Raw genomic sequence first — 23,131 nt, forward strand, 5'->3', positions numbered from 1 at the left:
GCTCAAGCAAATTGATGACCAATGGGACGACAGTGCTACAGTGCTACTGTGCTTGTTTTTGTTTGGGGGCCACACCTGGTGATACACAGGGGCTACTCCTGGCTCTGCACTCAGGAATGATTCTTGAAGGCCTCGGGGGACCATATCAGATGCTGGGGATTGAACCCAGCTTGGCCACGTGCAAGGCAAGCACCCTACCATGACTATGACTCCAACTCCCCCATCTGTCCTACACACACACCCACACCCACACACACACACACACACACACACATACACACACACACCCACAAACATACCACACACAACACACCGGGTACGTTTTTGTTTTCCTTTGAAAGATTTTAAATCTACATAGAGTAGAAAGAATTATTCTTGACACTGAACTCCACAGTTCACCAGTTGTTGGAATCTGGCTGTTTTCTGTTACTGCCCCTTTTGGGGTAGGTCGTTTTCAAGACTGATACCATCCGTTTTGTTTTTCCATTGCTGTTTGTTTGGGAGCCCACTGGTGGTGCTCAGGCCTTACTCCTGGTTTGCACTCAGGGATCACTCCTGGCAGTGCTCAGGGAACCGTATGGGTTGCCGAGGATCAAGCCTAGTCAGCTGTAAGCCAGGCAAGCACCCTGCTCTCTGTATTCTCTCTCTGGCCCCTTATTTTTGCTGTTAAGGGGGTCTCCTTGGAGGTGTTGGCGATGACCAGGGCTAAGCCACAGTGGTCCTCGAGGGCCGGGCTAGAGGCCAAACCAGGCCCTACTCGTGCCAGGCGTGTTCTCCACCCCTTCGAGCTCCACTCCTTCGAGCCGTCACCCCAGTCCTGGTTTCTGCTTTTTAAATGACACTTTCATTGGGTTATAATTTACATACCATAAACTTTACCTTGTTTATGTGTTTTTGGGTCACACCTAGCAATGGTCAGGGGTTACTCCTGGCTCTGCACTCAGAAATTATTCCTGATGGGGTTCCAGGGACCATATGGGATGCCGGGAATCGAACTCAGGTTAGCTGCATGCAAGGCAAACACCCTACCTGCTGTACTGTTGCTCCGGCCCTAAAATTCACTCATTTTAAATTATACGATGCAGAATATTTTAGCAAATATCCTTTAGTTGTATATATTTATAGGTGTGGGCGTCCTGAGATCTCAGGGCTTAGGGTCACCTCTGGTGACCACAAGGCCGCAGAGTCTGATGCAGGGTGGAGGGTGCCCTGCTGTTGGTCCCTGAGGTGCAGGGAGTCAGCAGGCCCACCCAGTGGCACCCGGGGCCTTCAGGACTTGCCTGGGGGCTTTGAGGGACTCTTGCTGGGGGATTGAACTGGGGCCAGGGTGCATGCAAGGCCTTCTCCCACTGCTCTGTCCTCAGTCTCGTCTGAATAGCCACGTTCCTTTGAAACACGACACAGATAATATATGTTGACTTGAGAGAAAGAAAATGCATACAAGCGAAAATGGAAACCGTAAGCCCCACCACCCGGGAGGGACACAGTAGCAGAAGGGCAGAGAGTGGCCCCAAGGAGGTCCGTCTCCTCCCAGCACTGTGGCCTGGATGGTGTCACGTGGGCAAGGGGGTTGCAGATATGGCTCAGGTGAAGCCCTCCTCCTGGGAGATAGTCCTGGCTCGTCCCCGGGCTCTGCTGTCCTAGAGAGCCTTCATGGAGGACAAGCAGAGTTTCGAGCAGGAAGATGCGAGTTGCTGGCTGAGAAGGTGGAGGCAGAGAGTGAAGGCCAGTGACAGTCTCTCCTACAGGGTCCAGGAGGGACATAGCCTTGCCGCCACCTCCTCCAGGACTGTGGGGTCTTTTGAGCCCCCCATGTTTTGGTCATTTGTGGTAGCAGAAATAAGAAACTAAGAGAACCATGGAGTGACTATTCTTCTGGGCTTCTGTACTTATTATTATTTTTTTAAAAATTGTGGGCCACACCCGGCAAAGCTCCGAGCTTTTCCTGACTGTGCTTTCAGGGATCACTCCTGGTAGGGCTCAGGGAACCATGTGAGGTGCTGGGGATCAAACCCGGGTGGGTTGCATGGAGGCAAGTGCCCTCCCCTCTGTACTTTTGAGTAAGTACATGAATCTGTATAAATAAAAGAAAAGAAAATACTTATCTACCCACACTCACTGGCAAAATCAGGATCATCTGTACATATTTTTTTTTAATTTCTCTTTTATCTTATTTGTTATGGACAACTTATATGACAGTAGATAGTTATAAAGCTACATAGTATCCCAAATCATATTTTCATAATTTTTCTCATGCCATTTTTTTTTTATGAGCTTGCTCAAGAATAGCTAGTGCACTTTTTATTTGGCTTTTACATTCTTTTTGATCATTGAGTTCTGCCTGAATACATTCATTATGTCAGCCTTCTTTCGACTTCTACTGATGGATCACATAGAATTTTCCAGGTAGGGTTACTCCAGATAATCTAAGAAACATCAGGTTGACTGGGATTTGAGTGCACCATGGTATGGATTTGAGTGCCCCATGACTTAAAATATCACAGATCACACATAAGGCCACATGCTTCACATCCTGTTTATCTAGTATGTGAGGCTCTGTTGTTTGTCTAGCATGTAAATCTCTACCTCTGGCCAAATACATACAGAAATAGACACATACTTTCTGAGAAATTCCTGTTGTATGATCCCTTGGGACTAAGACTTCCCTTCTCTGAAAAGATTATATTGATGGAAAACATTTGCTTAAAGTTTTTTCTTCTTTTGGCTTTCCATCAAGTATGAGACAGTCTGTGAAGAATTAAATAAGGCTCTAGGATGCGTCTGAGGGCTCATAAATTTTTGGGGCATGAGGCTGCTTCATGAATCAGATGTTGCTGTAGGGGAGAGACAGGCTCCTTGCTGCTGAGCTGTTGTTTTTCGGGCCATATCCAGTCTGACCATATTCAGGTCTGACTCCTGGCTCTGCACCCAGGGATTACTCCTGGCTCTGCACCCAGGGATTACTCCTGGCAGTGCTCCAGGGACTATATGGAAAGCCAGAGATTGAACCAGGTCAGCTATGTGCAAGACAAATGCCCTCCCTGCTGTACTATGACCCAGTCCCGAGCCTGGATTTGCCTAGGCCAGAACAGCGATCACCGAGGACTGACCTCATTGGGTGTCAGAACTCTGGGGACTGTTGCTTCCCCCCCACTCACAGGGCCTGGGCAGAGAGGCCAGTGTGGGAGAGGAGAGGAATGTGGTGGCTTGTGGGGCCCCAGTGAGCCTGGCGCTTTCCTGCAGCACCAACCTCTGAGTGGCTGTGGAGGCCAGGTGGGGCCCTTCTGGCGGGCTGTGCCATCTGCTGTGTTCTGTGGGGTGGGTGGAAAATGCCCTTGGGTTGAGGAGAATATTGGGTCCTGCATGGTGTTCTGTTCCCCAGTTTCCAAATTACTTTTCAGGTTCTCTTAGCAATGAGCAAAAGACAACTCCTATTTACCCCAATAGACCAGAAACTTCTCCAGGTGATTGGAACCTTGGAAGCATTCTTAGTCCAGATAAGGCCTGAGATGTTGAGTCTTTGGCCCAAGACCACCGTAAGGAACCCATGATAGAGCTGGAATTGGACCCAGACCTTTGCCACCCCCCTGTGCCTTAGACTGGAAGACGGAATTTCTGTTCCGCTGGACTGTTGATGCCCACATGTGGAGAACCGAGGGCTCCGGCCACAAGGCCAGAAACCCAGAGGCAGCCTTTATTAATTGCCATTGGGGTCTCTTCCCCAGGACGCATTCTGGTGGGGGAAATGATCTGTTGGCCACCAAGGATTGTTGTATTATACTCTGCCCATTTGCTGTCCAACACTTCCTCTCACACCCTCAGTTCTCGTGGGAGGCAGAGCGCGATTTGGCCAGGAGGGCATAGTGGCTGGACAGCTGGGCTCAAGGTCTGGTCTTCATATTTAAAGGTTCAGAGAACTGCATATTTTCTTTCCCTTTTTTGGTTTTGGGGCTACACCTGGTGGTACTCAGAGCTTGCTCCTGGCTCTGGTATCATTTCTTGCAGGCTCGGGACCATATTGGGGTGCTGGGAATTGAACCCAGGTCAGCTACATGCAAGGCAAATGCCCTACCTGCAGTCCTGACACTGGTCCTGAAACTGCATGTTTTCGTCTGAGACTCCTTGAGTGTCTTCATGAGTCGGCTTGTTGGATATTTGGGAGAGAGAAAAGACACACAGTTCCCAGAGCACAGCAGCTTACGTCCTCTCTGGTGCTCCGTTGGAGCGTGCCACGCCCTGCTCAGACAACCACTGTCTGCTCAGCGGCTTCTTGGGTGCTCTCGCTAATTGGCGCGGGTTCTGGTCTCCTCCACAGTGCCCTGCACCAGGGAGCAGACGTTCTCAGGTGCCAGCCGGCTGGTGTGAAAGCTGGCGAGCGGCAGGCTCGGGTGGGAGCATCCCCTCAGCCCCGGGAAAGGCCTGCATCCGGTGTGTGCGGGGTGGGGGGGGGCAGCGTCTGATCTGACCCGATACCTGTGGGTCCTTGTGCTGGGCGTCCCCGAGGGCATTGTCCACACAGTTTCCTCAAGGAGGGCCTGGGTCGGCTAATTTGACATCCAGCCCGGCACTTCACAGCCTTTGGCCTTCACCCAGTCGCCTTCATGGTGACCGCATTTCCTCAGCCTCTGCTGTTCGCCTGTGGGCCATTGAACCTAGTGACCCTTGTAAGTCCAAGGATCTGCCTGCTCCAGCCTCCTGAAATACTTCAAAGGTACCATGCCTGGCTTCACCAGACCAGGGATTCCCATCACAGTCTCATGTCAGAGGCAAGAATCACCTGGAAAAACAGCCCCCACTAACGGTCACAGAGCCCAGGCTTACCAGCCCTCTGAGTTTGTGTCAGGCTCTCTGGAATATTCCAAGACCTTTGCTCCGGGTGAGAGTCATCTGAATTTCAGATGGGCTATAGCCTGCTGTGACATTTCCTCTCCCCTCCCCCCTGGTGTCGTGGTGCCCTGGAGATCACACACCCTTTACTGTGGGGATCCCTTGCCCTGTGGCAGTGCCACTCAGCACGAGGGTCAGTTTGGGCCTCCTACCTGTCAGCACCAGAGTCCCATCCCTCTAACATTATCGTTGACACTCTGAGGTCATCCTTTTTTGTTTGTTCCGTGGGTTTCCAGATTCTTTGTGAAGCATCAGAGTAATGGATTGGTTTTTCATTGTGATGTTGCTCAAAGTAGATTTATCACTTAAGCCAGTGTTCAGTCCCCTTCAGTGTCATTATAGTCAAGTGTTGTATAATCAACACCCATAGTTGTGAGTATGGTTTTTGAAATGGGCCCATCGTTGGTTCCATTGTCAGAAGTCTGTGGCACATGAATGGCTCAGGTGAGCTGCTCTGTGCTTTGTGCTCACTGCCCTTGGCCTCACTCTTCTCAGCTTTGCTCCCCTCAGCCTTGCTGCCCTTAGCCTTATTTCCCTCAGCCCTGCTGCCCTCAGTTCTTGCTGCCCTCAGCATCACTCCCCTCAGCATCACTCTCCTCAGCCCTGATCCCCTCAGTCCTGCTCCCCTCAGCCCTGCTCCCCTCAGTCCTGCTCCCCTCAGCCCTGCTCCCCTCAGTCCTGCTCCCCTCAGCCCTGCTCCCTTCAGCCCTGCTGGCCTCAGCTCTGTTTCTATCCACCCTGCTCCCCTCAGTCCTATTCCCCTCAGCCCTGCTGGCCTCAGCTCTGTTTCCATCCACCCTGCTCCCCTCAGTCCCATTGCCCTCAGCCTGGACCGCTTAGCCCGTTGCCTTCAGCCCTGCTTCCCTCAGCCCTGCTTCCCCCAGCCCTGCTCTCCTCAGCTCTGCTGCCCTCAGCCCTGCGTCCCTCATCCCCACTGCCCTCAGCCTCGCTGCCCTCAGCCTTGCTATCCTAAAGCTCTGCTCCCCTCAGCCGCGATGCCCTCAGTATTTGGGTTTTCTGTGCCTGGGGCCTGCTCAGCTGCTGCCACAGCCACAGACTGGGTTTTTTTCAGCGTCAGGGTGAAATCTTGTTTTCAGTCACTTTTCCCATTCCTTCATGGATTCTTAGCTTTGCCTAATCATAGTCAAACGAGCATCTTAAGGTCACTTAGACTTCAGCATGGCAAAGTCCTCTTGTCCCATTTGAGATCTTTGAGATCTCAGGGCATGAGTTCAAACCTTTATCCCTGTCCTGCCTCCCCCCAAACAAATTTTTATTAAAATACATGTGACAAGCAATGTTAATTCAAGGTGCGCACAGGCTGACCTTATGCGTTTATGAATTGCACTCGGAATGCCACCATAGTGTTGGCTAGAGCCTGGATACATCCCATTTTTTCTTTGTGGTGGGAATAATTGACATCTGTTGGTATGTTTAATGTTGATAATGTAATGTTGGTGACTGTCTCACTGTACTGCGTGTGATATCTCTAGGGCTTTTTTATCTTCTACTTGCCATTTTCTACCCTTAACCTCTCTCCAGTTTCCCACCCCCATGCCCACCTCAAGTAACCCCTCCTTTCCTTGTGGCTTTGGCAGAGTCAGATTCTACGTAGAAGTGATAGGCAACAGGTTTTCTGTTCTCTCTCTGACTTAGATCACGCCCGCAGAGGCATCCAGACTGATCTCACTGAATCTTTTTTGTTTGTTTTTACATCACAGCCAGCGATGCTCAGGGATTACTCCTGGCTCTGCACTCAGGAAGTACTCTTGGCAGTGCTCGGGGAGCCATATGGGATGCCTGGGATCGAACCCTGGTCAGCAAGTGCAAGGCAAATGCCCTGCCCGCTGTGCTATTGCTTTAGCCCAATCCCCTGTTGATTTTAATGGACAGCGGAGGCCTGAGTAAGTGTGTGCTGGTCCTCTGCCTCCCCCGTCCCAGTGCTGGCTTCAGCCCGGCTCTAAGCCACTTTCTGGGCCAGTACCTGTTCCCACAGGGACACTCCTGCCTGTCACCACTACATCAGCAGCTGGGAAACAGGTCTCCAGTGGACTGTCTAGGGCAGCCTGTGTCAGTCATTTCAACAAGCCCCCAAATCTGTGCCTCAGTTTACTCTTCTGAAGATCAAGAACGTGGGATTAAAATTAATAAATAAAATAATTCTTATAAAGCACTTAGAAGAGTGTCCAGACCTGTGGTGTGTGTGTATGTGCATGTGTGTGTCTATGTGTGTAGCATAGAAACTGAAACATGCATAGCAGGGCCAGTGGGGGACAAAAAGGCAGGGCGTGAGTGACCGTGAGACCTCCTCCGGCTCAGGTTGAATTCTGTCTGTAGTTGTATTGCTTTCTTGACATGTTCTATTAAGTGTGAGCCATTTTCTTCCTCGTGAAAATCTAGTAAGGTATTAGACAGCTCTGCCTATGAGGAGCGCTACTGACAGCATTTCTACCTCCAGACTTTTCTGAAACCATCTGGAAGCCAGCAGAAGCAATCGCTCTCTGTGCCCTGCCCCCAAGGGCTGGCATGGAGTTTCAGCAGGTCTGATGGCCTGGACTCTCAGGGGCACCTGCTTACAGTTCGCTGCAGATTTCATGGGGTCACATACAGGGAAATGTAGTTTTGCACACTACAAGCCCTACCCACTGTGCCAGCTCTTCCACTCTCGTTTTTAGCTCACCTGTAGAGTGGTCTGGGTCTTCATCTGGTGGCGCTTTGTTTTTCTGGTCTCTAAGGGACTCACCATCCCGTCTGTCTTCGGGTTTGACCCTTCCTGGGCCAGCAGTCCATTGTTCTGGGTTCTGGTCGAAATGGGGCCAAGTGGCTTAGGACACTGTAGAACACAGTGCCTCAGTTTCCCCATCTGTAAAGTGAGGGTTAGGGTGCTTCTAATGGCTTCCGGCCTTGTTCTCCAGACTGCAGGCGGGTGGGCGCCCAGATCTGGCACCGTAGAGCCCGCTGACTCCGAGGTGTCTGTCCCTCTCCCTCAGGGAACATCCCTGGCTCAGCGGTGCTGGTGTTTGACGTCCACGTGATCGACTTCCACAACCCGTCCGACTCCATCAGCATCACCTCCCGCTACAAGCCCCCCGACTGCTCGGTGCTGAGCAAGAAGGGGGACTTCCTCAAGTACCACTACAACGCCTCACTCCTGGACGGGACCTTGCTGGACTCCACGTAAGGGAAGGCCCCGCGGCACCCCGTGGCCCTCTCACCTGTGGGTCGTGCTGGCCGAGTGCTTTTACTCCCACTCACTGGTGGGCGTCCCCTGTGACACTGTCCCCAGGGGGAGACTGAAAACTAACCCTCAGAGGCAGTCCGAGCGCGTGTCTGGGGCAGCCCCGGGGGCTTGCCCCACCGTCCTGGGGCCCGCCTCTGCCTCTCGGGCTGTGGCCCTTCCTGCCCTGACCTCGGTTTGTCTCTTTTCTTTTTTCCTTTATTTTATTTTAGTTTTTGTATTTAACGAGTAACCCGGCGATGCTCAGGGTTATTCCTGGCTCAGGAATCACCTCTGGTCATGCTCAGCAGACCATAGGGGATGTCAGGGAATTGAACCCGGCTTGGCCACCTATAGGCCAGCACCTCACCCTCCATACTGTTGCTCTGGCCCCTGTTTTCTTCAGATCTTTCCTTGATTCCTGGCAGAAACACCTGCCGTAGCTCCTGCGGGCAGCTCCTGTTCAATGCATTGCTGCCTTGTATTTATTCATTTTTGTTTCTGTCTTTGGAAGTAAAGTAGCTGCTTAGAACTTTGGGACACCAACAAAGTCGATCCATATTTGACTCTTGGTCCAGAGCATAGCACAAGGAGAACATTTGTATAAACGTCAGTTGGTTGACAGGAATCTGAAAATACATGAGTAAAATCTATAGTATAAATTAGAATGATAGAGATGAAAGGCATTTGCCGTGTGTCTGGCTGGATCTTTAGGTGATGAGTCAAGTATTATAATAGCCTCATCTTTGGAGTGACAAAGGGATGACAACAGGACGACAGTGCTACAGTGCTACATCTTTGGAGTGATAATTGATCGTAAGCACTTTTTTGTCTTTTTTTAAAAAAAATCTACACAATATATCCCTTTTGTGCTCCTGACACAGATGGCATCATAAAAATGAAATATTTTGTTTTATTTGTGGTGCTCAGGGCTTAATCCTGACTCTGTGCTCAGGGATCACCTCATAGGGTCCCCTGATCTCAAAGGAGACCAGGGGAGATGGGGTGCCAGGGGTAGAACCCAGGTTGGCTGCATGCCTGCTATACTATTTCTCTGGCCCCATAAAATGTTTTATTTTTGGGGTCACACCTGATGGTGCTCAGGGTTTACTCCTAGTTCTGCAGGGATCACTCCTGTCAGGCTCCGAGGACTGATATGGGGTGCCATATGGGGTTTCGCCTGGGTTGGCTGCATTCAAGGCAAGGGCCCTCCCTTGTGTACTATTGCTCCTACCCAGTCTTTGTATTCACTAGGGGAAGACCTTCTCTCCTGCCCACCTGTCCTTCTGCCTTCTACCTTCAGGTGACAGAGTGTGACGGGGAAAGCAGAGAGTCAGAGAGAGTCAGAGAGAGAGACAGAGAGAGATAGAGAACATGATGGGGAAACCAGAGAGAGAGACACACAGAGACAGAGAGACAGAGACAGAGAGACAGAGACAGAGAGACAGAGACAGAGAGACAGAAATTGTGATGGGGAAGCACAGAGATGGGTCGGTGGGGGAGGGAGGGAGGGAGGGAGAGATAGAGAGAGTGTGATTGGGGAAAGCACAGAGATGGGGGTGGTGGGAAGGGAGAGAGGGAGAGAGAGAGAGAGAGAGAGAGAGAGAGAGAGAGAGAGAGAGAGAGAGAGAGAGAGAGAGAGAGAGACCAAACCCCTGGACATGCTGCCCAGGCAAGACAAAAATGCTGCCCGTCCTGTCCATTTAAAAGAGTCTCCTGATCAGAGAGGTCTGAATGCAAGACAAGGTCGGTCCTGTGTCACTTAACCCACAGCTGCACTGGCCCCTGACGCCCAGATTCCAAGGACCGTGTTTCCACAGAGGCCTCAGGGCTGAGAGCTCTGAGGGCAGCAGGCAGGAAGCCTGGCCTGCCAATGTCTGCAGACAGGGGAACCTGTTTGTGACCCTCAGGGCCAGACCCTCTGTCAGGTCAGTGGCCTGTTGTCACTGCTCCAGCTCACAGTCATGCCCTCATTAGTCTCACATTCACGGTCTCAGCTGCCACTTCCCGAGGCCAGAGGGAGTAGGAGGGGAAGTGGGGTGCAGAGAACAAAGGGGTCTTCCCGGCTTGGGCGTGTTTGGGATGTGCTTCTCATGTCCGGGTCAGGCTTCCAGTCTTTTCACATGTGTTTGGTAGATTTACTCAGAGGCCTGGGACTCACACGTTCTTCCCTTTTCTGCAGGACTGGGAGTGTGTCAGGGGCAGAGCCCTGGGGCCTCACACGAGCCCAGCGAGGGCTCTAGGCTGAGTCCTGTCCTGCCCAGTGCTACCTCCTCACAGAGACCAACACAGAAGGGCAGCGGGGGCTGACTCTGCTGGCTGAGACACCCCAGAATAATGGGGTGATGGGAATGAGGCGGAGGGGAGCGTCGCCTAGTAAGGGCGATGTGGTGCTGTGGTACCTGCATGCTGCTGAGGGGACAACAGGGCCAGAAGGTGGAGAGCAGGATGTGGAGGTGGACGCTTCCCAGGTCTCTTCATACAAGCCGTGAAGGAGGATGTGTGAGAGCAGCACTGGCCTGAGGAAAAGGAAGCCGTGGGGTTGTCAGGATGACTCAGGAAAACACAGTGTTTGTTGGGAACATTTGCTTCATGTGGGTTCCGTCTGCCCTCAGACAGAAAGAACAAACATTTGTTATGTGGTGGCTCCATGGGCGCCTGGCTCTTCTGTGAGACCTTGGAGGCAGGCGGTGAGAGGCGGCCTGTGTGCGGCTGACAAAGGAGCAATTGTGGGGCGGGCTGGGGGGGTGTTGAGGCCTTGGGCTGGGGTGTCCTGCCCAGAGTCGGCTGGTTTTCTTTCCTTCGTCTCAGGTACCAGCCCTATTTGGTTAGCTGTTTCCAGAAAATCAGCCTGGCTCTGGGGTCAGGGTGAAGAGGGACAGAGGGGACACCGGAGGGCTGGGCGGAAGCTTTTCTTTTCTGGCCTTGGAGAAGGTGCCCCTGTGCAACCTTGAGGAAGTGAGAGGAATGATGGGGATTAGGAAACAGGTTTCAGTCATGACTGAGGTGATGGCACTTTCATTTACCTGGGTTTCCGAAGGCGTCCAGGACACTTGAGTCATGTCCCTCGGTCAACTCTGTCACTTTCAGGAGTTGGTTTGTTATAAATTCTACTTTAGGGGACAGAGAGATAGTACAGTGGTTAGGGCGCTGGCCTGGAACCTGGCCGACCCAGATTTGATCCTCAGCATCTCATATGGTCCCCTGAGCCCTGCCAGGAGTGATCCCTGAGTGGAGAGCCAGGATAAGCCTGGCTTTTCACACTGTTGGGTGTGGCTCCCAAACAAAAAGCAGACCCCAGCACTCTAGCCCACAAAACACGCCTCTCTGGAGCCCTTTGGGCTGCACAGGACGAGCGTGATATGTCACTTGTAATAGTCTCTGCTCACAACATACCTGGAGGCAGCTGTCATGGTCTCCAACAGACCAGGAACCTTCAGACATTTCGTTTCAATGCCATTCCAAATCCGAGCCCTTCCCACTTCAGTTGTTGGCAAGTGCAGTGCTACTCTGATATTCTGATACCGCCCCTCATTGCTTAGGGTGCATTTCTTAGAACCAGTCTTTCTCAGAGTGGGGGATGCTGCCCCACCCCCCCATTTGTGGGCAGCACTGGGGGGGCAGCGGTCTGGGGTGTGGTTGGGAGCTATTTTCTGTCTCTTGACTTGAAGAGGGCAAATTGGGGGCAAGAGGACCGCCGATTTATTTTCTGTAAAGGAGCAACAGATTTGGGAACCTATGGGAATAGACGCTCGCTTCCATGACATGCACTGAAACCAGGTTTTATGTTACGCTGAAATATTACTGTCTTTCGTTTCTAGCATCAGTTCCTTTTGGTGCTTTGTGGGCTCTGCAGTTCTGCTCTGGGGATCAAACTCAGGCCCCCCAAGTGCTCAGCAGGGCTCCCACCTGAGCACTCTGCCTAGCCCCCATTACTACCTTTAGCCCTAAGACCCCACAATATTTTGCCAGATATTCTCATTGTTAAAAGTTCCTCTCCCGGATATCCTGAGACTGCCCTTCACAGTCTTGCCTTGATTTTCTCAGCGACTCTTTTTTTTTTTTTTTTGCTTTTTGGGTCACACCCGGTGATGCTCAGGGGTCACTCCTGGCTCATGCACTCAGGAATTATTCTTGGCGGTGCTGGGGGACCATATGGGAATGCTGGGAATCAAACCCAGGTCGGCCGTGTGCAAGGCAAATACCCTACCCCCTGTGCTATCGCTCCAACCCCTCTCAGCAACTCGAGGATCCCAGGCGATCATTTGATGAGTTTGGGTAGGTGTTCTCTCCTGGTGAGACGGGTGCTGAGTTTCTGTCAGAGGAAGTGCAGTGTATTCCATCAGCACGCTCCCTGGATCTAACCCGGGCCTCCTTGGTGCTTCTCTTTTCCAGGTGGAATCTAGGCAAAACCTACAACATCGTTCTGGGCTCCGGGCAGGTGGTCCTGGGGATGGACATGGGTCTCCGAGAGATGTGTGTTGGCGAGAAGCGAACGGTGATCATCCCCCCGCACCTTGGCTACGGGGAGGCTGGCGTGGGTGAGTGTGTGGCAGTGTTCCCTGGGGCTTGACCAGTCACTGTGTTTTGTGCTTTTGGGGGGCCTTTGGAACTGCAGTATCTTTTTCATCTAAACTCCATGGAATACTGCTACTATTCCATAAGCATTTAACTTTTTTGTGCAAAGACCTCACTGGATCCGGTGAGAATACCATGGCTGCGTCTGCACCGTGGTTATAGGGGACTCACCCTTGGATCACAGAATCTGCACATGGCGCAGAGGAGCCTTTGAGGCTCTTGCTCTGGGTGGGTGGTGGGGGGCCCATGCGTCTTGCTCCACCACGTCCTGGGATTGTGGAAAGTGACTGGCCTCTGCTCTCGCGTCCCCTGAACTCTCTGGCTGTCTGGGAAGATTCCTTTTGGGAGAGATTAGTGTCAGGTTTGGAATACAGGTGTGACTCCCCCTCCCAAGTGAGATTTTGGCCAGAATGAGTCGCCTGGGAAATCTGGGAGCCTTGCTTTCTTGTGCTTAACTTTTTGTCATCTGTAGGTGCGAACTGGGAGCACTCATGTGTTGAAGGGATTAAGCTCCTCAGAATGATTTTCTCTTTTTCAGAATTTTTACTTTATTTTGGAAATAAAGTTTAGGAAAAATATTGTTACTCCCAGCAATCTGAAAAGAAATGTTTCAAAATGTTGCATATCCTATGTACCTGTGAGACATATTATACGTAATCATATAATCTACAGGATTTTAATTATTTTTATATTACTTGTACATACGTACATATATATTTAAAAATATATCTATATATACACACACTCATACACTTACAGGACTTCCTTTGGCCTCTGTTCTATGTGTTATTCTCAAACTGATATTTGCAGTCTTAGGGCTGGAGCGATAGCACAGCGGGTAGAGTGTTTGCCTTGCATGCAGCTGACCCCGGTTGGATTCCTCCGTCCCTCTTGGAGAGCCGGGCAAGCTACTGAGAGTATCCCACCCACATGGCAGAGCCTGGCAAGCTCCCTGTGGCATATTCGATATGCCAAAAACAGTAACAAGTCTCACAATGGAGACGTTACTGGTGCCCTCTCGAGCAAATCAATGAGCAACGGGATGACAGTGATACAGTGATCTCTGATCATGATTTTTATTTATTGTGTTGTGTTTTGGTTTTCGGGTCACACCCAGTGATGCTCAGGGCTTATTCCTCACTCTGCACTCAGGAATTTTTCCTGGCTGTTGTTGGGGGAACATGTGGGATGCCAGTATCAGACCAGGGTTGACTGCATGCAAGGCAACTGTGCTACCCATTATGCTATCTCTCTGACCCCCACATCATAATTTTAAGGCTTTGTATGTTTTTCCTGATATTTTGTTGTGGGGAGCTGGGAGGGCATGTGGGCAACACAGGCCTGAGTGCCGGCCCAGTGTAACGGGCCCTGAGCTCCACCAAGCCTAGCCCTGCTGGCAGCACTTCCCTGGGGATGGCCCACTTAAAGCAAAATCTTCTCTTCATTCTATCAAGGTTTCTACTATTGTCATCTCTGATAGTGCCTATCCTGCTTTTTTCACCAAGATATACACTATGTAATTCTTTTTTCTTTCCCATTCTGTGTCTACATAAACATGACTTAAACAAACACATGTTTTGTCAAATAGGAAATCAAAACTCATTTCATAAAGCTGTTCTTTCTATGGGCAGTGGACCAATCCGCATTTTGTTCTTTTCCTTAATGTTAATTATTTTACTTTATTTTATTTTATTGGGCCACATCTGGTGGTGGTCGGGGCTTACTCCTGGCTCTGTACTCAGGAATCACTCCTGGTGGTGCTCGAAGGACCATGTGGGATGCAGGGTATCAAACCCAGTTTAGCCATATGCACAGCTAACGCCCTACCCGCTATACCATCTCTTCTGGCCCCTCTTCCTTAGTTTTTTTTTTTTTAAATGCTGTTCAGCACCTTCTGAACTTGCCTCAGACTTGGTGATGGTGCCCAGTTACAGCTTGGGGAGTTGCTTGTGTAGGGAAGCAAGTGTGTGTGAGCATGTGTGTGTGTGTGTGTGAGTGTGTGTGTGTGAATGTGTATGTGAGTGTATGTCTGTGTGTGAGAGGGTGTGAGTGTGTGAGTGCATGTCTGTGTGTATGTGAATGTATGTGTGTGAATGTGTGTGAATGTGTGTGTGTGTGAATGTGTATGTGTGTGTGAATGTGTGTGTAAATGTGTATGAGTGTGTGTATGAGTGTGTGTCTGTGTGTGTCTGTGTGTGTGTGTGTGTGTGTGTGTGTGAGAGAGAGAGAGAGAGAGAGAGAGAGAGAGAGAGAGAGAGAGAGAGAGGCGGTGGCCCGGGGCCAGCAGGCAGGGCCCTGACGCTGGCCCTCCTGTCGGTGGCAGAGGGAGAGGTCCCCGGCAGTGCCGTGCTGATGTTTGATATCGAGCTGCTGGAGCTGGTGGCAGGCCTGCCCGAGGGCTACATGTTCATCTGGAACGACGAGGTGTCCCCCAACCTCTTTGAAGAGATCGACAAGGACGGTGATGGACAGGTCCTTCTGGAGGAGGTAAGGTGTCTCCGGGGGAGGTGGGGCAGGTGCTCAGCGCCACACAGCTCAGGGCACTTCTGTCTGAGATTCATTTGTATTGATTGGAGTTCTGTGAGGTGCAGCACTGCTCTTGGTGGTTCCCATGCCCGCGCCAACACTACCACTATTGCCGGGGTCCCCATCGGCCACCAGGAGCCCTGTGCCTCTGCCTCTCACACCCTCACCCCACCAGCTCAGTTGAGTGCATCAGTCCCGTTGCCTTTGCCCCACCTAGGAGAGAGGTCACTCTCTCTCTGCCTTTCCTTCTGACTGACTTTGCTCTCACCATCTCCGAGTTCCATCCATGCTGTTGCAGATGGCATCTTTTTGTTCTTTCTTAGAGCTGCATAGTATTCCATTGTCTATATATACCACAACTTCCTGATCTGTCCATTTCCTTCTAACTGTGACCGTCAGTGGCGGAGGCCATGGTGCCGATGGCATGAGACGATCAGCCCTCGCACCAAGCTGGGAACTCCCAGCCCAGTCCCAGAGCGCACATGTGTGGGGGCTGCCTGTACCAACAGGCCTTTCTCAGTCCCCCGTGCGGTGTTGGGGACCTCAGCTCAGCTCTGGTGCCGTCCTCCAGAAGGGAGCACCTAGTTCCCGAGTCTCCTGTGGTCCCTCCGCCCCGGAATGGGACTGCAAGCCCGGGACTCGCCCTGTGTGTCCGACCTGCTATAAATCGCACATCCCGAATCCCCTCTCAGGATGGGCCAGTTTGACTCGCTGAAGCAGCTCCCGGTACTCAGGAACGAGCGAGTGGGAGAAGACCTCAGAGCAGGGGGCTGGCGTGCAGCCCCCTCTCAGGGGTCCCTCCTCCCCAGAACTCCATGCTTTAACCTGTCCTCTTGAGGTTTTTTTTCATTTCTGTTTTTTTGGGGGCCACACCTGGCAGTGCTCAGGGCTTACTCCTGGCTCTGCACTCAGGAATCACTCCTGAGTGCTCAGGGAACTATTTGGGGTGCTTGAGGTTAGACTCACTAGCCACATGCAAGACAAACGCCCTCCCTGCTGTACTCTCACTCCGCCCCTGTCCCGAGTTTTTATGAGGCACAGTGGCTGCAGCGTGACTGACGAAGTCACCAGCCATTGGCCGCTGATCTCAGCCTCCAGCCTCTGCCCGCCTGAGCCCTGCATCCCTAATCCTCTGACTGCAGGGCTGGTTCCCTCGACAGCCAGCCCGTGTCCCCAAGGTGCTGCGGCAGCTCGCCTTAATAATATACCAATAGGCATTATTATCATCCCTGACACTCAGGGGATTCTCAGGGCTTGGCGAACTGCTAGCCAAGGAGTGTGGACGAGGGGGCTGGAGCAATAGCACAGCAAGTAGGGTGTTCGCCTTGCACGCGGCTGACCCAGGTTCGATTCCCAGCATCCCGTATGGTCCCCTGAGCACCGCTAGGAGTAATTCCTGAGTGCATGAGCAGGAGTAACCCCTGAGCATCGCCAGGTGTGACCCAAAAAGGGGAAAAAAAAAGTGTGGACGAATGGGGACAGAAGCGATAATATAGCGGGTGAGCTGCTTGCCAGTCCGGGGCAAGTCAGTCCGGGTGCGTGGTCAGTCCGGGTTCTGTCCCTGCATCCCATAGGGTTCCCTGAGTCCACCAAGAGTGCTCCCTGAGTGCAGAGCCAGGAGTAAGCCCTGAGCACTGTCAGGTCAGGTGTGGCTCCAAAACAAAAACAAAAGCAAAAAACCAATAAATATGGGTGGAGACCACCAGCTGTGTGTGAGACAGACACCCTGATCTTGATCATCTAGATCCTGTGTCATTTGTCCTGCACCACATCTTTGCTGTCCTGCCACATCACTATTGAATTCCAGATGATTCCACATCTGTTTTTCAAGGGTTTGGTTCCCGCCCTCTGCCTGCATCGTCAGCATTTCCCTGCTTACTGGGCTGTTATTCTGATTTTCCCATCTTGTGGCGCCTCTTCCTATTTTTTCCCCTTTCTTTGCACCCTTTATGGCAAAACCTTAAAAGAATCAGTGTTCTTTTTAAGAATCAGTGGACTTTGGCCATTCGACCTCACTGTGCTTCTTTATGTCCACTCAGGAGAGTTCTGGTGGTGCGTGGGTGTGGGAGGGGCCAGGGACGCCGGTGGAGGGAAGTGGAAACCCAGTGGCCAGTGTGGTGCTGGAACGGTGCATCCGTGAGACAGACCGTTGTATTAAAAGTGACCGTAGTACAAACGGGGCTGGAGGTGAGGAAGACAGTGAGGCACAGTGAGAGAGTTGTCTGAGCTCTGCCTCTGGTCCTCCTTGTCCTTCGAGCTTCTTTCGTGACCTTTGTCCCTGGGGCTGGTGAGCCTGGTCCTTGAGGGCCCACCCTCAGGCCAATGCGTGCTGCATGCAGGTGACTCCTGTGCAGGTACCCCGGAGCCCCTAACATCCTGCTGGCTGACCAGTGCCTTGCTGCTGGGTGCTCCACCGCCCTGGGCTTGGCTGTCCACACCCTGCTGAGGCTCTGCGCCGGCCGCTCCCTCTTCATGCTCTGGAGCTCGGACCCTTTGCTTCCCAGACCTCATTGTCCGCCGGCCCCTGGAACTGCCCAGACCGAGCCCCAGGGAAAGAGATGGTCCAGCTCTCACAAAAGGACATGAAGGGTGGGCCCTGCTCGCGGTCCCACCTGTCCGGGCTCCTGCCAGCCCTGTGCAGCCTGCCTGTGTGCACAGCGGCGAGGCCTGCGACGGGCATCACACAGCCCCTCACATGCCCTCTGGCCAGAAGCCCGGCAGTGGCCTGCCCAATGCCTGCTGCCCGCTCTCTGGCCTGCACTGGCCCACTCGCTGCCCCGCTGATGGTCCATGCTGTTTGCTCCGCCCCTTGCTTCCTTCAGGCCTTTCACAGGCCTTTCTTTCTCCTTCTCTTTTTCTTTTTATTTATTTATTATTTATTTTTAACAAAGTAGGAGTGCTGCTATTTTTTCAGCCATTGATTAAGCTGATTGAATTGGGCATAAACTCCGCATTACTTTTTTTTATTCTATTCTGAATGTTAACTTTATTTTATGATTTTATTATTATTTCCCCCTGTTTTTTTTTTTTTTTTTATTCACGGTGAGAAACAGCTACAAAGCTTTCATGTTTGAGCTTCGGTCGGTCATACAATCATCAAACACCCATTCCTTCACCAGTGCACACTTTCCACCACCAAAATTCCCAGTATCCCACCCCCCCCTTCCAACCCTCCCCCTGCCTGTGTGGCAGACAACTTCCCCCAGACTCTCTCTCTACTTAGGTTACACTTGATATCTCGACACCAGTCTCACCACCACTCAAACCTGCCGAAAAGGAAACGCTAGACGATTTGTTCTGTATTGCTTGATATGGACAGAATATAATGTCCAGGAAACTCTGTGTCATTCTCTTCCGGGTCTTTTTCTTTTTAATGCTCACTAGCATCTTGAACCTTCAAACCTGCTCTCCTGTCTCTTTTCTTTTTTCTTCCCCCCCCCCCACGATGCTCAGGGCCAATTCCTGGCTGTGCTCCACAGTGCTCAGGAGCTTGCTTGTGGTGCCAGGGATGGAGCCCAGGCTGGCTGTGCAGGGGAGGCACTTCACACATCCTCTCCAGCTCCCCTCTCCCTCCCCTGGGGTGCTCTAAGGAATGGCACTGGGGACTGGGGCACACTGCTGCGGGTCAGACTCAGGGCCTCGCCCCTTACTGTGCCCCTGTGAGCCATCTCCCCATTCTGCTCCTCCTGACACTAACGCATCTTTATTTATTTTATTTATTTATTTATTTATTTATTTATTTTTTTGCTTTTTGGGTCACACCTGGCGATGCACAGGGGTTACTCGTGGTTCTGCACTCAGGAATTACCCCTGGCAGTGCTCAGGGGACCATATGGGATGCTGGGAATCGAACCCTGGTCGGCCGAGTACGAGGCAAATGCCCTCCCCGCTGTGCTATTGCTCCAGCCCCACTAACGCATCTTTAATTGGCTTAACTTTTCCTTTTTTCTGGAAAGTTTAACTTTCTGACCTAATACATAAATGGAACAACCTTTTTATGTTTGCTTTTGTGGTTTATTTTTTATGCCAGGAGATGCTAGTTACAAGGGTGAGATATTACATTTAAATGAGATGTCTTGTGGTCCGAGCAATAGTACAGTGGTAGGGTACTTGCTATACTACAGATGGGCCCCCAAGCATTGCCAGGAATGACCCCTAAGTGCACTGTAGCACTGTCGTCCCATTGTTCAATGATTTGCTCGAGCGGGCACCAGTAACATCTCCATTGTGAGACTTGTTGTTACTGTTTTTGGCATACTGAATATGCCACAGGTAACTTGCCAGGCTCTACCGTGCAGGTGAGATACTCTCGGTAGCTTGCCGGGCTCTCCAAGAGGGACGGAGGAATCGAACCGGGGTTGGCTGCGTGCTAGGCAAACACCCTACCTGCTCTGCTATTGCTCCAGTCCATCCCTAAGTGCAAATTCAGGAATAAGCCCCAAGCACCACCAAACTTGACCCAAAGACCCTCTTCCAGCCAAAAAAAAAAAAGCCAATCAAATCAATGTGGTTTCACTAGGGTCTAGGCTGGAGCTCAGTGCCAGGACACAGTTACTAAGTCTCTGTTGTTTGAATGAAAGGCTGCATTCTGCAGTGTTCTCAGAGGCAAGGGCGGGACGAGATCTCCCTAGTGGCCAGAACTTAAGGACTCAGAATTCTGTTGTCAGGACTGTTTAACCTGCACCAAGAGAAAGCCCATCTCCGAAAATCTGTGTTTGCTTTGCTGGCTTGCACTCCGGGTCCAGCTCCTGGCCCGAGGCTCTGGCCACGTCCAGGGCTGCCTCCCAGCTCTGCTCTCACCCACTGCCCTTTCCCTTCTCCAGTTCTCCGAGTACATCCACGCCCAGGTGGCGAGTGGCAGGGGCAAGCTCGCGCCTGGTTTTGATGCGGAGATGATTGTGAAGAACATGTTCACCAACCAAGACCGGAACGGAGACGGGAAGGTCACGGCTACGGAATTCAAACTCAAGGACCAGGAGGCCAAACATGATGAACTTTGACCCCCGACACCAGCCACTTGTGTGATACCCGCCCCTGTCCCAGCAGAGTGGGCACGGGAGTGGGGGGCAGGGCTCAGGGAGGTGTATTGGGCAGTCTCATGTGTCTGGAGCCCAAAATTGGGTCTATCGCATGGTGAAAGTTTTAGGTCATCTGCCAGGACAGGAACCAAAGTAGTGTCAGGGTCTTAGCACGGGATCTGTAGAGTACTGAAAAGGCTGGGTGAGCCTTTGGGTAGTTTTTGTTACAAAAAGGAAATAGTGTCTTACAGACGTTACAACTGTTCGGAAGGAATCAGAAGAAAAAGTGTTCAGGATCTCTGCATGAGAGAATTCAATTTTTTTTCTTGCTAGTGTTTAAAAAGTATTCTCCAGATGAGCAAGAAAGACACAGAGGCTTCCTTAGAGGGTTGGGCATGTCTTCTCAGAAAGTGGAAGCCGGGATAGGGTTAGCTGGTCTCCACCTTACCGAGTGCGCATACACACGCTCGCACGCACACACACACACACACACACACACACACACACACACACAGACACATGAGCCATGCACACACATGCACAACAGGCACCTGTGTACACAGCGCATGCACACGCATACATATTTAGTCAGTCACATGCCCACCTTGTGATTCTGCAGTTGGCCGTATTTAATTGGAAATGGAAAAGAAAGTCGTGGATCAGAGCCAGGGTACCTTAGATCATGGGCAGAAAGTTGGCTTGCATGTTCGCTTTGTCCTTTCTTCTTCTCGACACTGGCCCTTAAGGTATCCTCCTGTGCCCTAGCCGTCCAAGACACCTGGCAGCTGGCCGGGCTGGGCACTGGACAGGAAAGCGTCTTCTCTACAATGCAGGAACAAGGCGACCTTGTGCTGGCCCTCTGTGTTCGGATGGGGCCTGTGTGCAGAGATGGATGCAAGCCTGCCGTGGCCCCTTCTTCCATGGCCCCTTTCCCAAGTGGGGACACATGCTGCAGTGATCAACAATTCCTCTCTGGAAATTGCTCTGTTCAACTAATTTAAACTGTTTTGTACTGACACAGCCCTGAGGTAGTTCCTGAAAATGCCGTGCACTCATTCCGTGGAACGAATGTTGGGAAACTGATCTTTTCGTATATAAAAAGGTTGAATGTCATCATCTGGGTTCGTGCTGTCTTTTGTTGCTCTGGAAGGTGTTTATAGGAGCCCCGGTGGGTGGGTGCTGCCAGGGACTGTGCACCGGCTGCTGTTCCTCTGAAGGCTGAGGCCCAGGCGATGTGCTGCCCAGTCTGCAGCCCCGGAGAGAGGCTCTCCGGGGGCTGCATCGCCTGAGAGGGTGGGGAGTGTGACCCAGTCCGGGGTGGACAGGCCCTCCCAGGGGACTTCTGAAGGGCAGCTGATGGATGGGCGAAGAGAGCTCCCAGCTGTGGTGGGCTGCGCCCAGAGGTCCTGCAGAGACGCTCAAGGTCTTCCCCAGAGCCTCTGGCCCCAGGGAGGGGACTGTTCCCCCCTGAGCCTGAAGGCTTCCAAAGGAAGCAGAAGGGGCTCTCGGGAGCCCGGGCAGGGCACTGGCTGGCATTCCTGGACGGTGAGCGCCACCGCTGGAATTGGCCACGCAGCCTGAAGCAGCACCGCTGGCTCTGTCCTTGGAAACCAGCCGGGGCCCCGAGGAGGAGGGGAAGAGCCGCTGTTGGAGGTCACCGAAGGGGTGCAGGACTGAGGCCAGTGTCGGGGACACAAGGGGAGCCGAGCCGAGTGGGCATTCTACATGTGCACTGAGCTCGAGCACAGCGGGGGGCACGCTGGCCTTCCAGGCAGCCAAGCTGGGTTCAGTTCCCGGCACCCCGTATGGTCCCTTAAGTCTGCAGGGGTGATTCCTGAGCACAGAGCCAGGGTACTCCTGAGCACTGCGGGGTGATTATATATGTGCATGATCACAAGGCAACAGCAGAAGCCACTTTGGAGATTCCATGTGTGTTGTGGAGACAAAAGAGATGCCTAGAGTTTTGGGCCGCAGCTGCTGTGGTCAGTTGTGCCCCACCTGCCTCTCAGTCAGTTTCCTCTCAGTCCTTGCTAGACTAAACTGTGCTTGACTCTAACACCGCATTCGCCCATGACCCGTGTCTGTGCAGATGACGCCATACCTTATCTCTTTGCCAGATTCTGGGTTCCGTGCTTTTTTTTTTTTCTGGCTTTTGAGCCTCACCCAGTGGTGCTCAGGGCTTTTTCCTAGCTCTGTGCTCGAGGGCAGTTCCTGCAGATTTAGGGGACCATAGCGGGTGCTGGGGATAGAACCTGTCTGCTGCCCTTCACTCCAGCCTTGTTGGGTTTGCATTCTTCACCGACTTATTTTCTAAGCTTCTAGGACAAGCTGGCTGATAGAAAAGGCTTCCTGGGGAAGTAAAGGGTTGTAGCCTTGGAGTTCAGGGTCAGAGAATCTTTGGTTTGGGTTTTTGTTTTCTTATGTCTTTATTATTATTTCATACTGCCTTGATCGAATCCAGGACTTCACACATGTAGGATGAGCCTGACCACTGACCTACATTCCAGCCCCATTTTTTAAAAAAAAATTTATTAGTGAATCACTGAGGTACAGTTACAGACTTACAAACTTTCGTGCTTGTGTTTCAGTCATATAGTGCTTGAGTACCCATCCCTCCACTATGCATTTTCTTTTTTTTTTTTTAATAGGAGCCCGAGGAGCTTCACCTGGTACTCGGGGACCAGCCACCAGGGCCACACCCGGTGATGCTGGGGGCCACGTGGCTGCTTGGGGTGGACTCAGAACCTTGTGCATGCGGGGCAGGTGCCCCCACTCTGAGCCATCGCTCTGACCTTGGATTTTGTTTTAAACTTGGGTGTGAGCTACCGCATCGGTGTTTTCTGATCTCCGACTCGGGTGGAGACTTTCGTCCCCTCCACTGGGGGTTTTGCTCAAGGACAGCCCG

General features: G+C 51.9%; 1 protein-coding gene across 2 annotated transcripts in view; it reads left to right on the forward strand.

Annotated features, from left to right (window-relative positions):
* FKBP9 (FKBP prolyl isomerase 9) overlaps window positions 1–23,131 on the forward strand; it is a 61,425-nt gene that overhangs the window by 30,374 nt on the left and 7,920 nt on the right. The window contains exons 7-10 of one of the 2 annotated variants that reach the window (XM_004606881.2): window positions 7,878–8,064; window positions 12,500–12,645; window positions 15,006–15,169; window positions 20,032–21,339. In XM_004606881.2, coding sequence (XP_004606938.2) covers window positions 7,878–8,064; window positions 12,500–12,645; window positions 15,006–15,169; window positions 20,032–20,208 — 674 coding nt within the window. In that variant the 3' untranslated portion in view covers window positions 20,209–21,339. Of the gene's footprint in view, window positions 1–7,877; window positions 8,065–12,499; window positions 12,646–15,005; window positions 15,170–20,031; window positions 21,340–23,131 lie in introns of those variants that run through there. The other variant, XM_055142534.1, reaches the window with a different exon arrangement.

Source organism: Sorex araneus, chromosome 1 (genome assembly GCF_027595985.1).
Source record: "Sorex araneus isolate mSorAra2 chromosome 1, mSorAra2.pri, whole genome shotgun sequence".
Taxonomy (NCBI): Eukaryota; Metazoa; Chordata; class Mammalia; order Eulipotyphla; family Soricidae; genus Sorex; species Sorex araneus.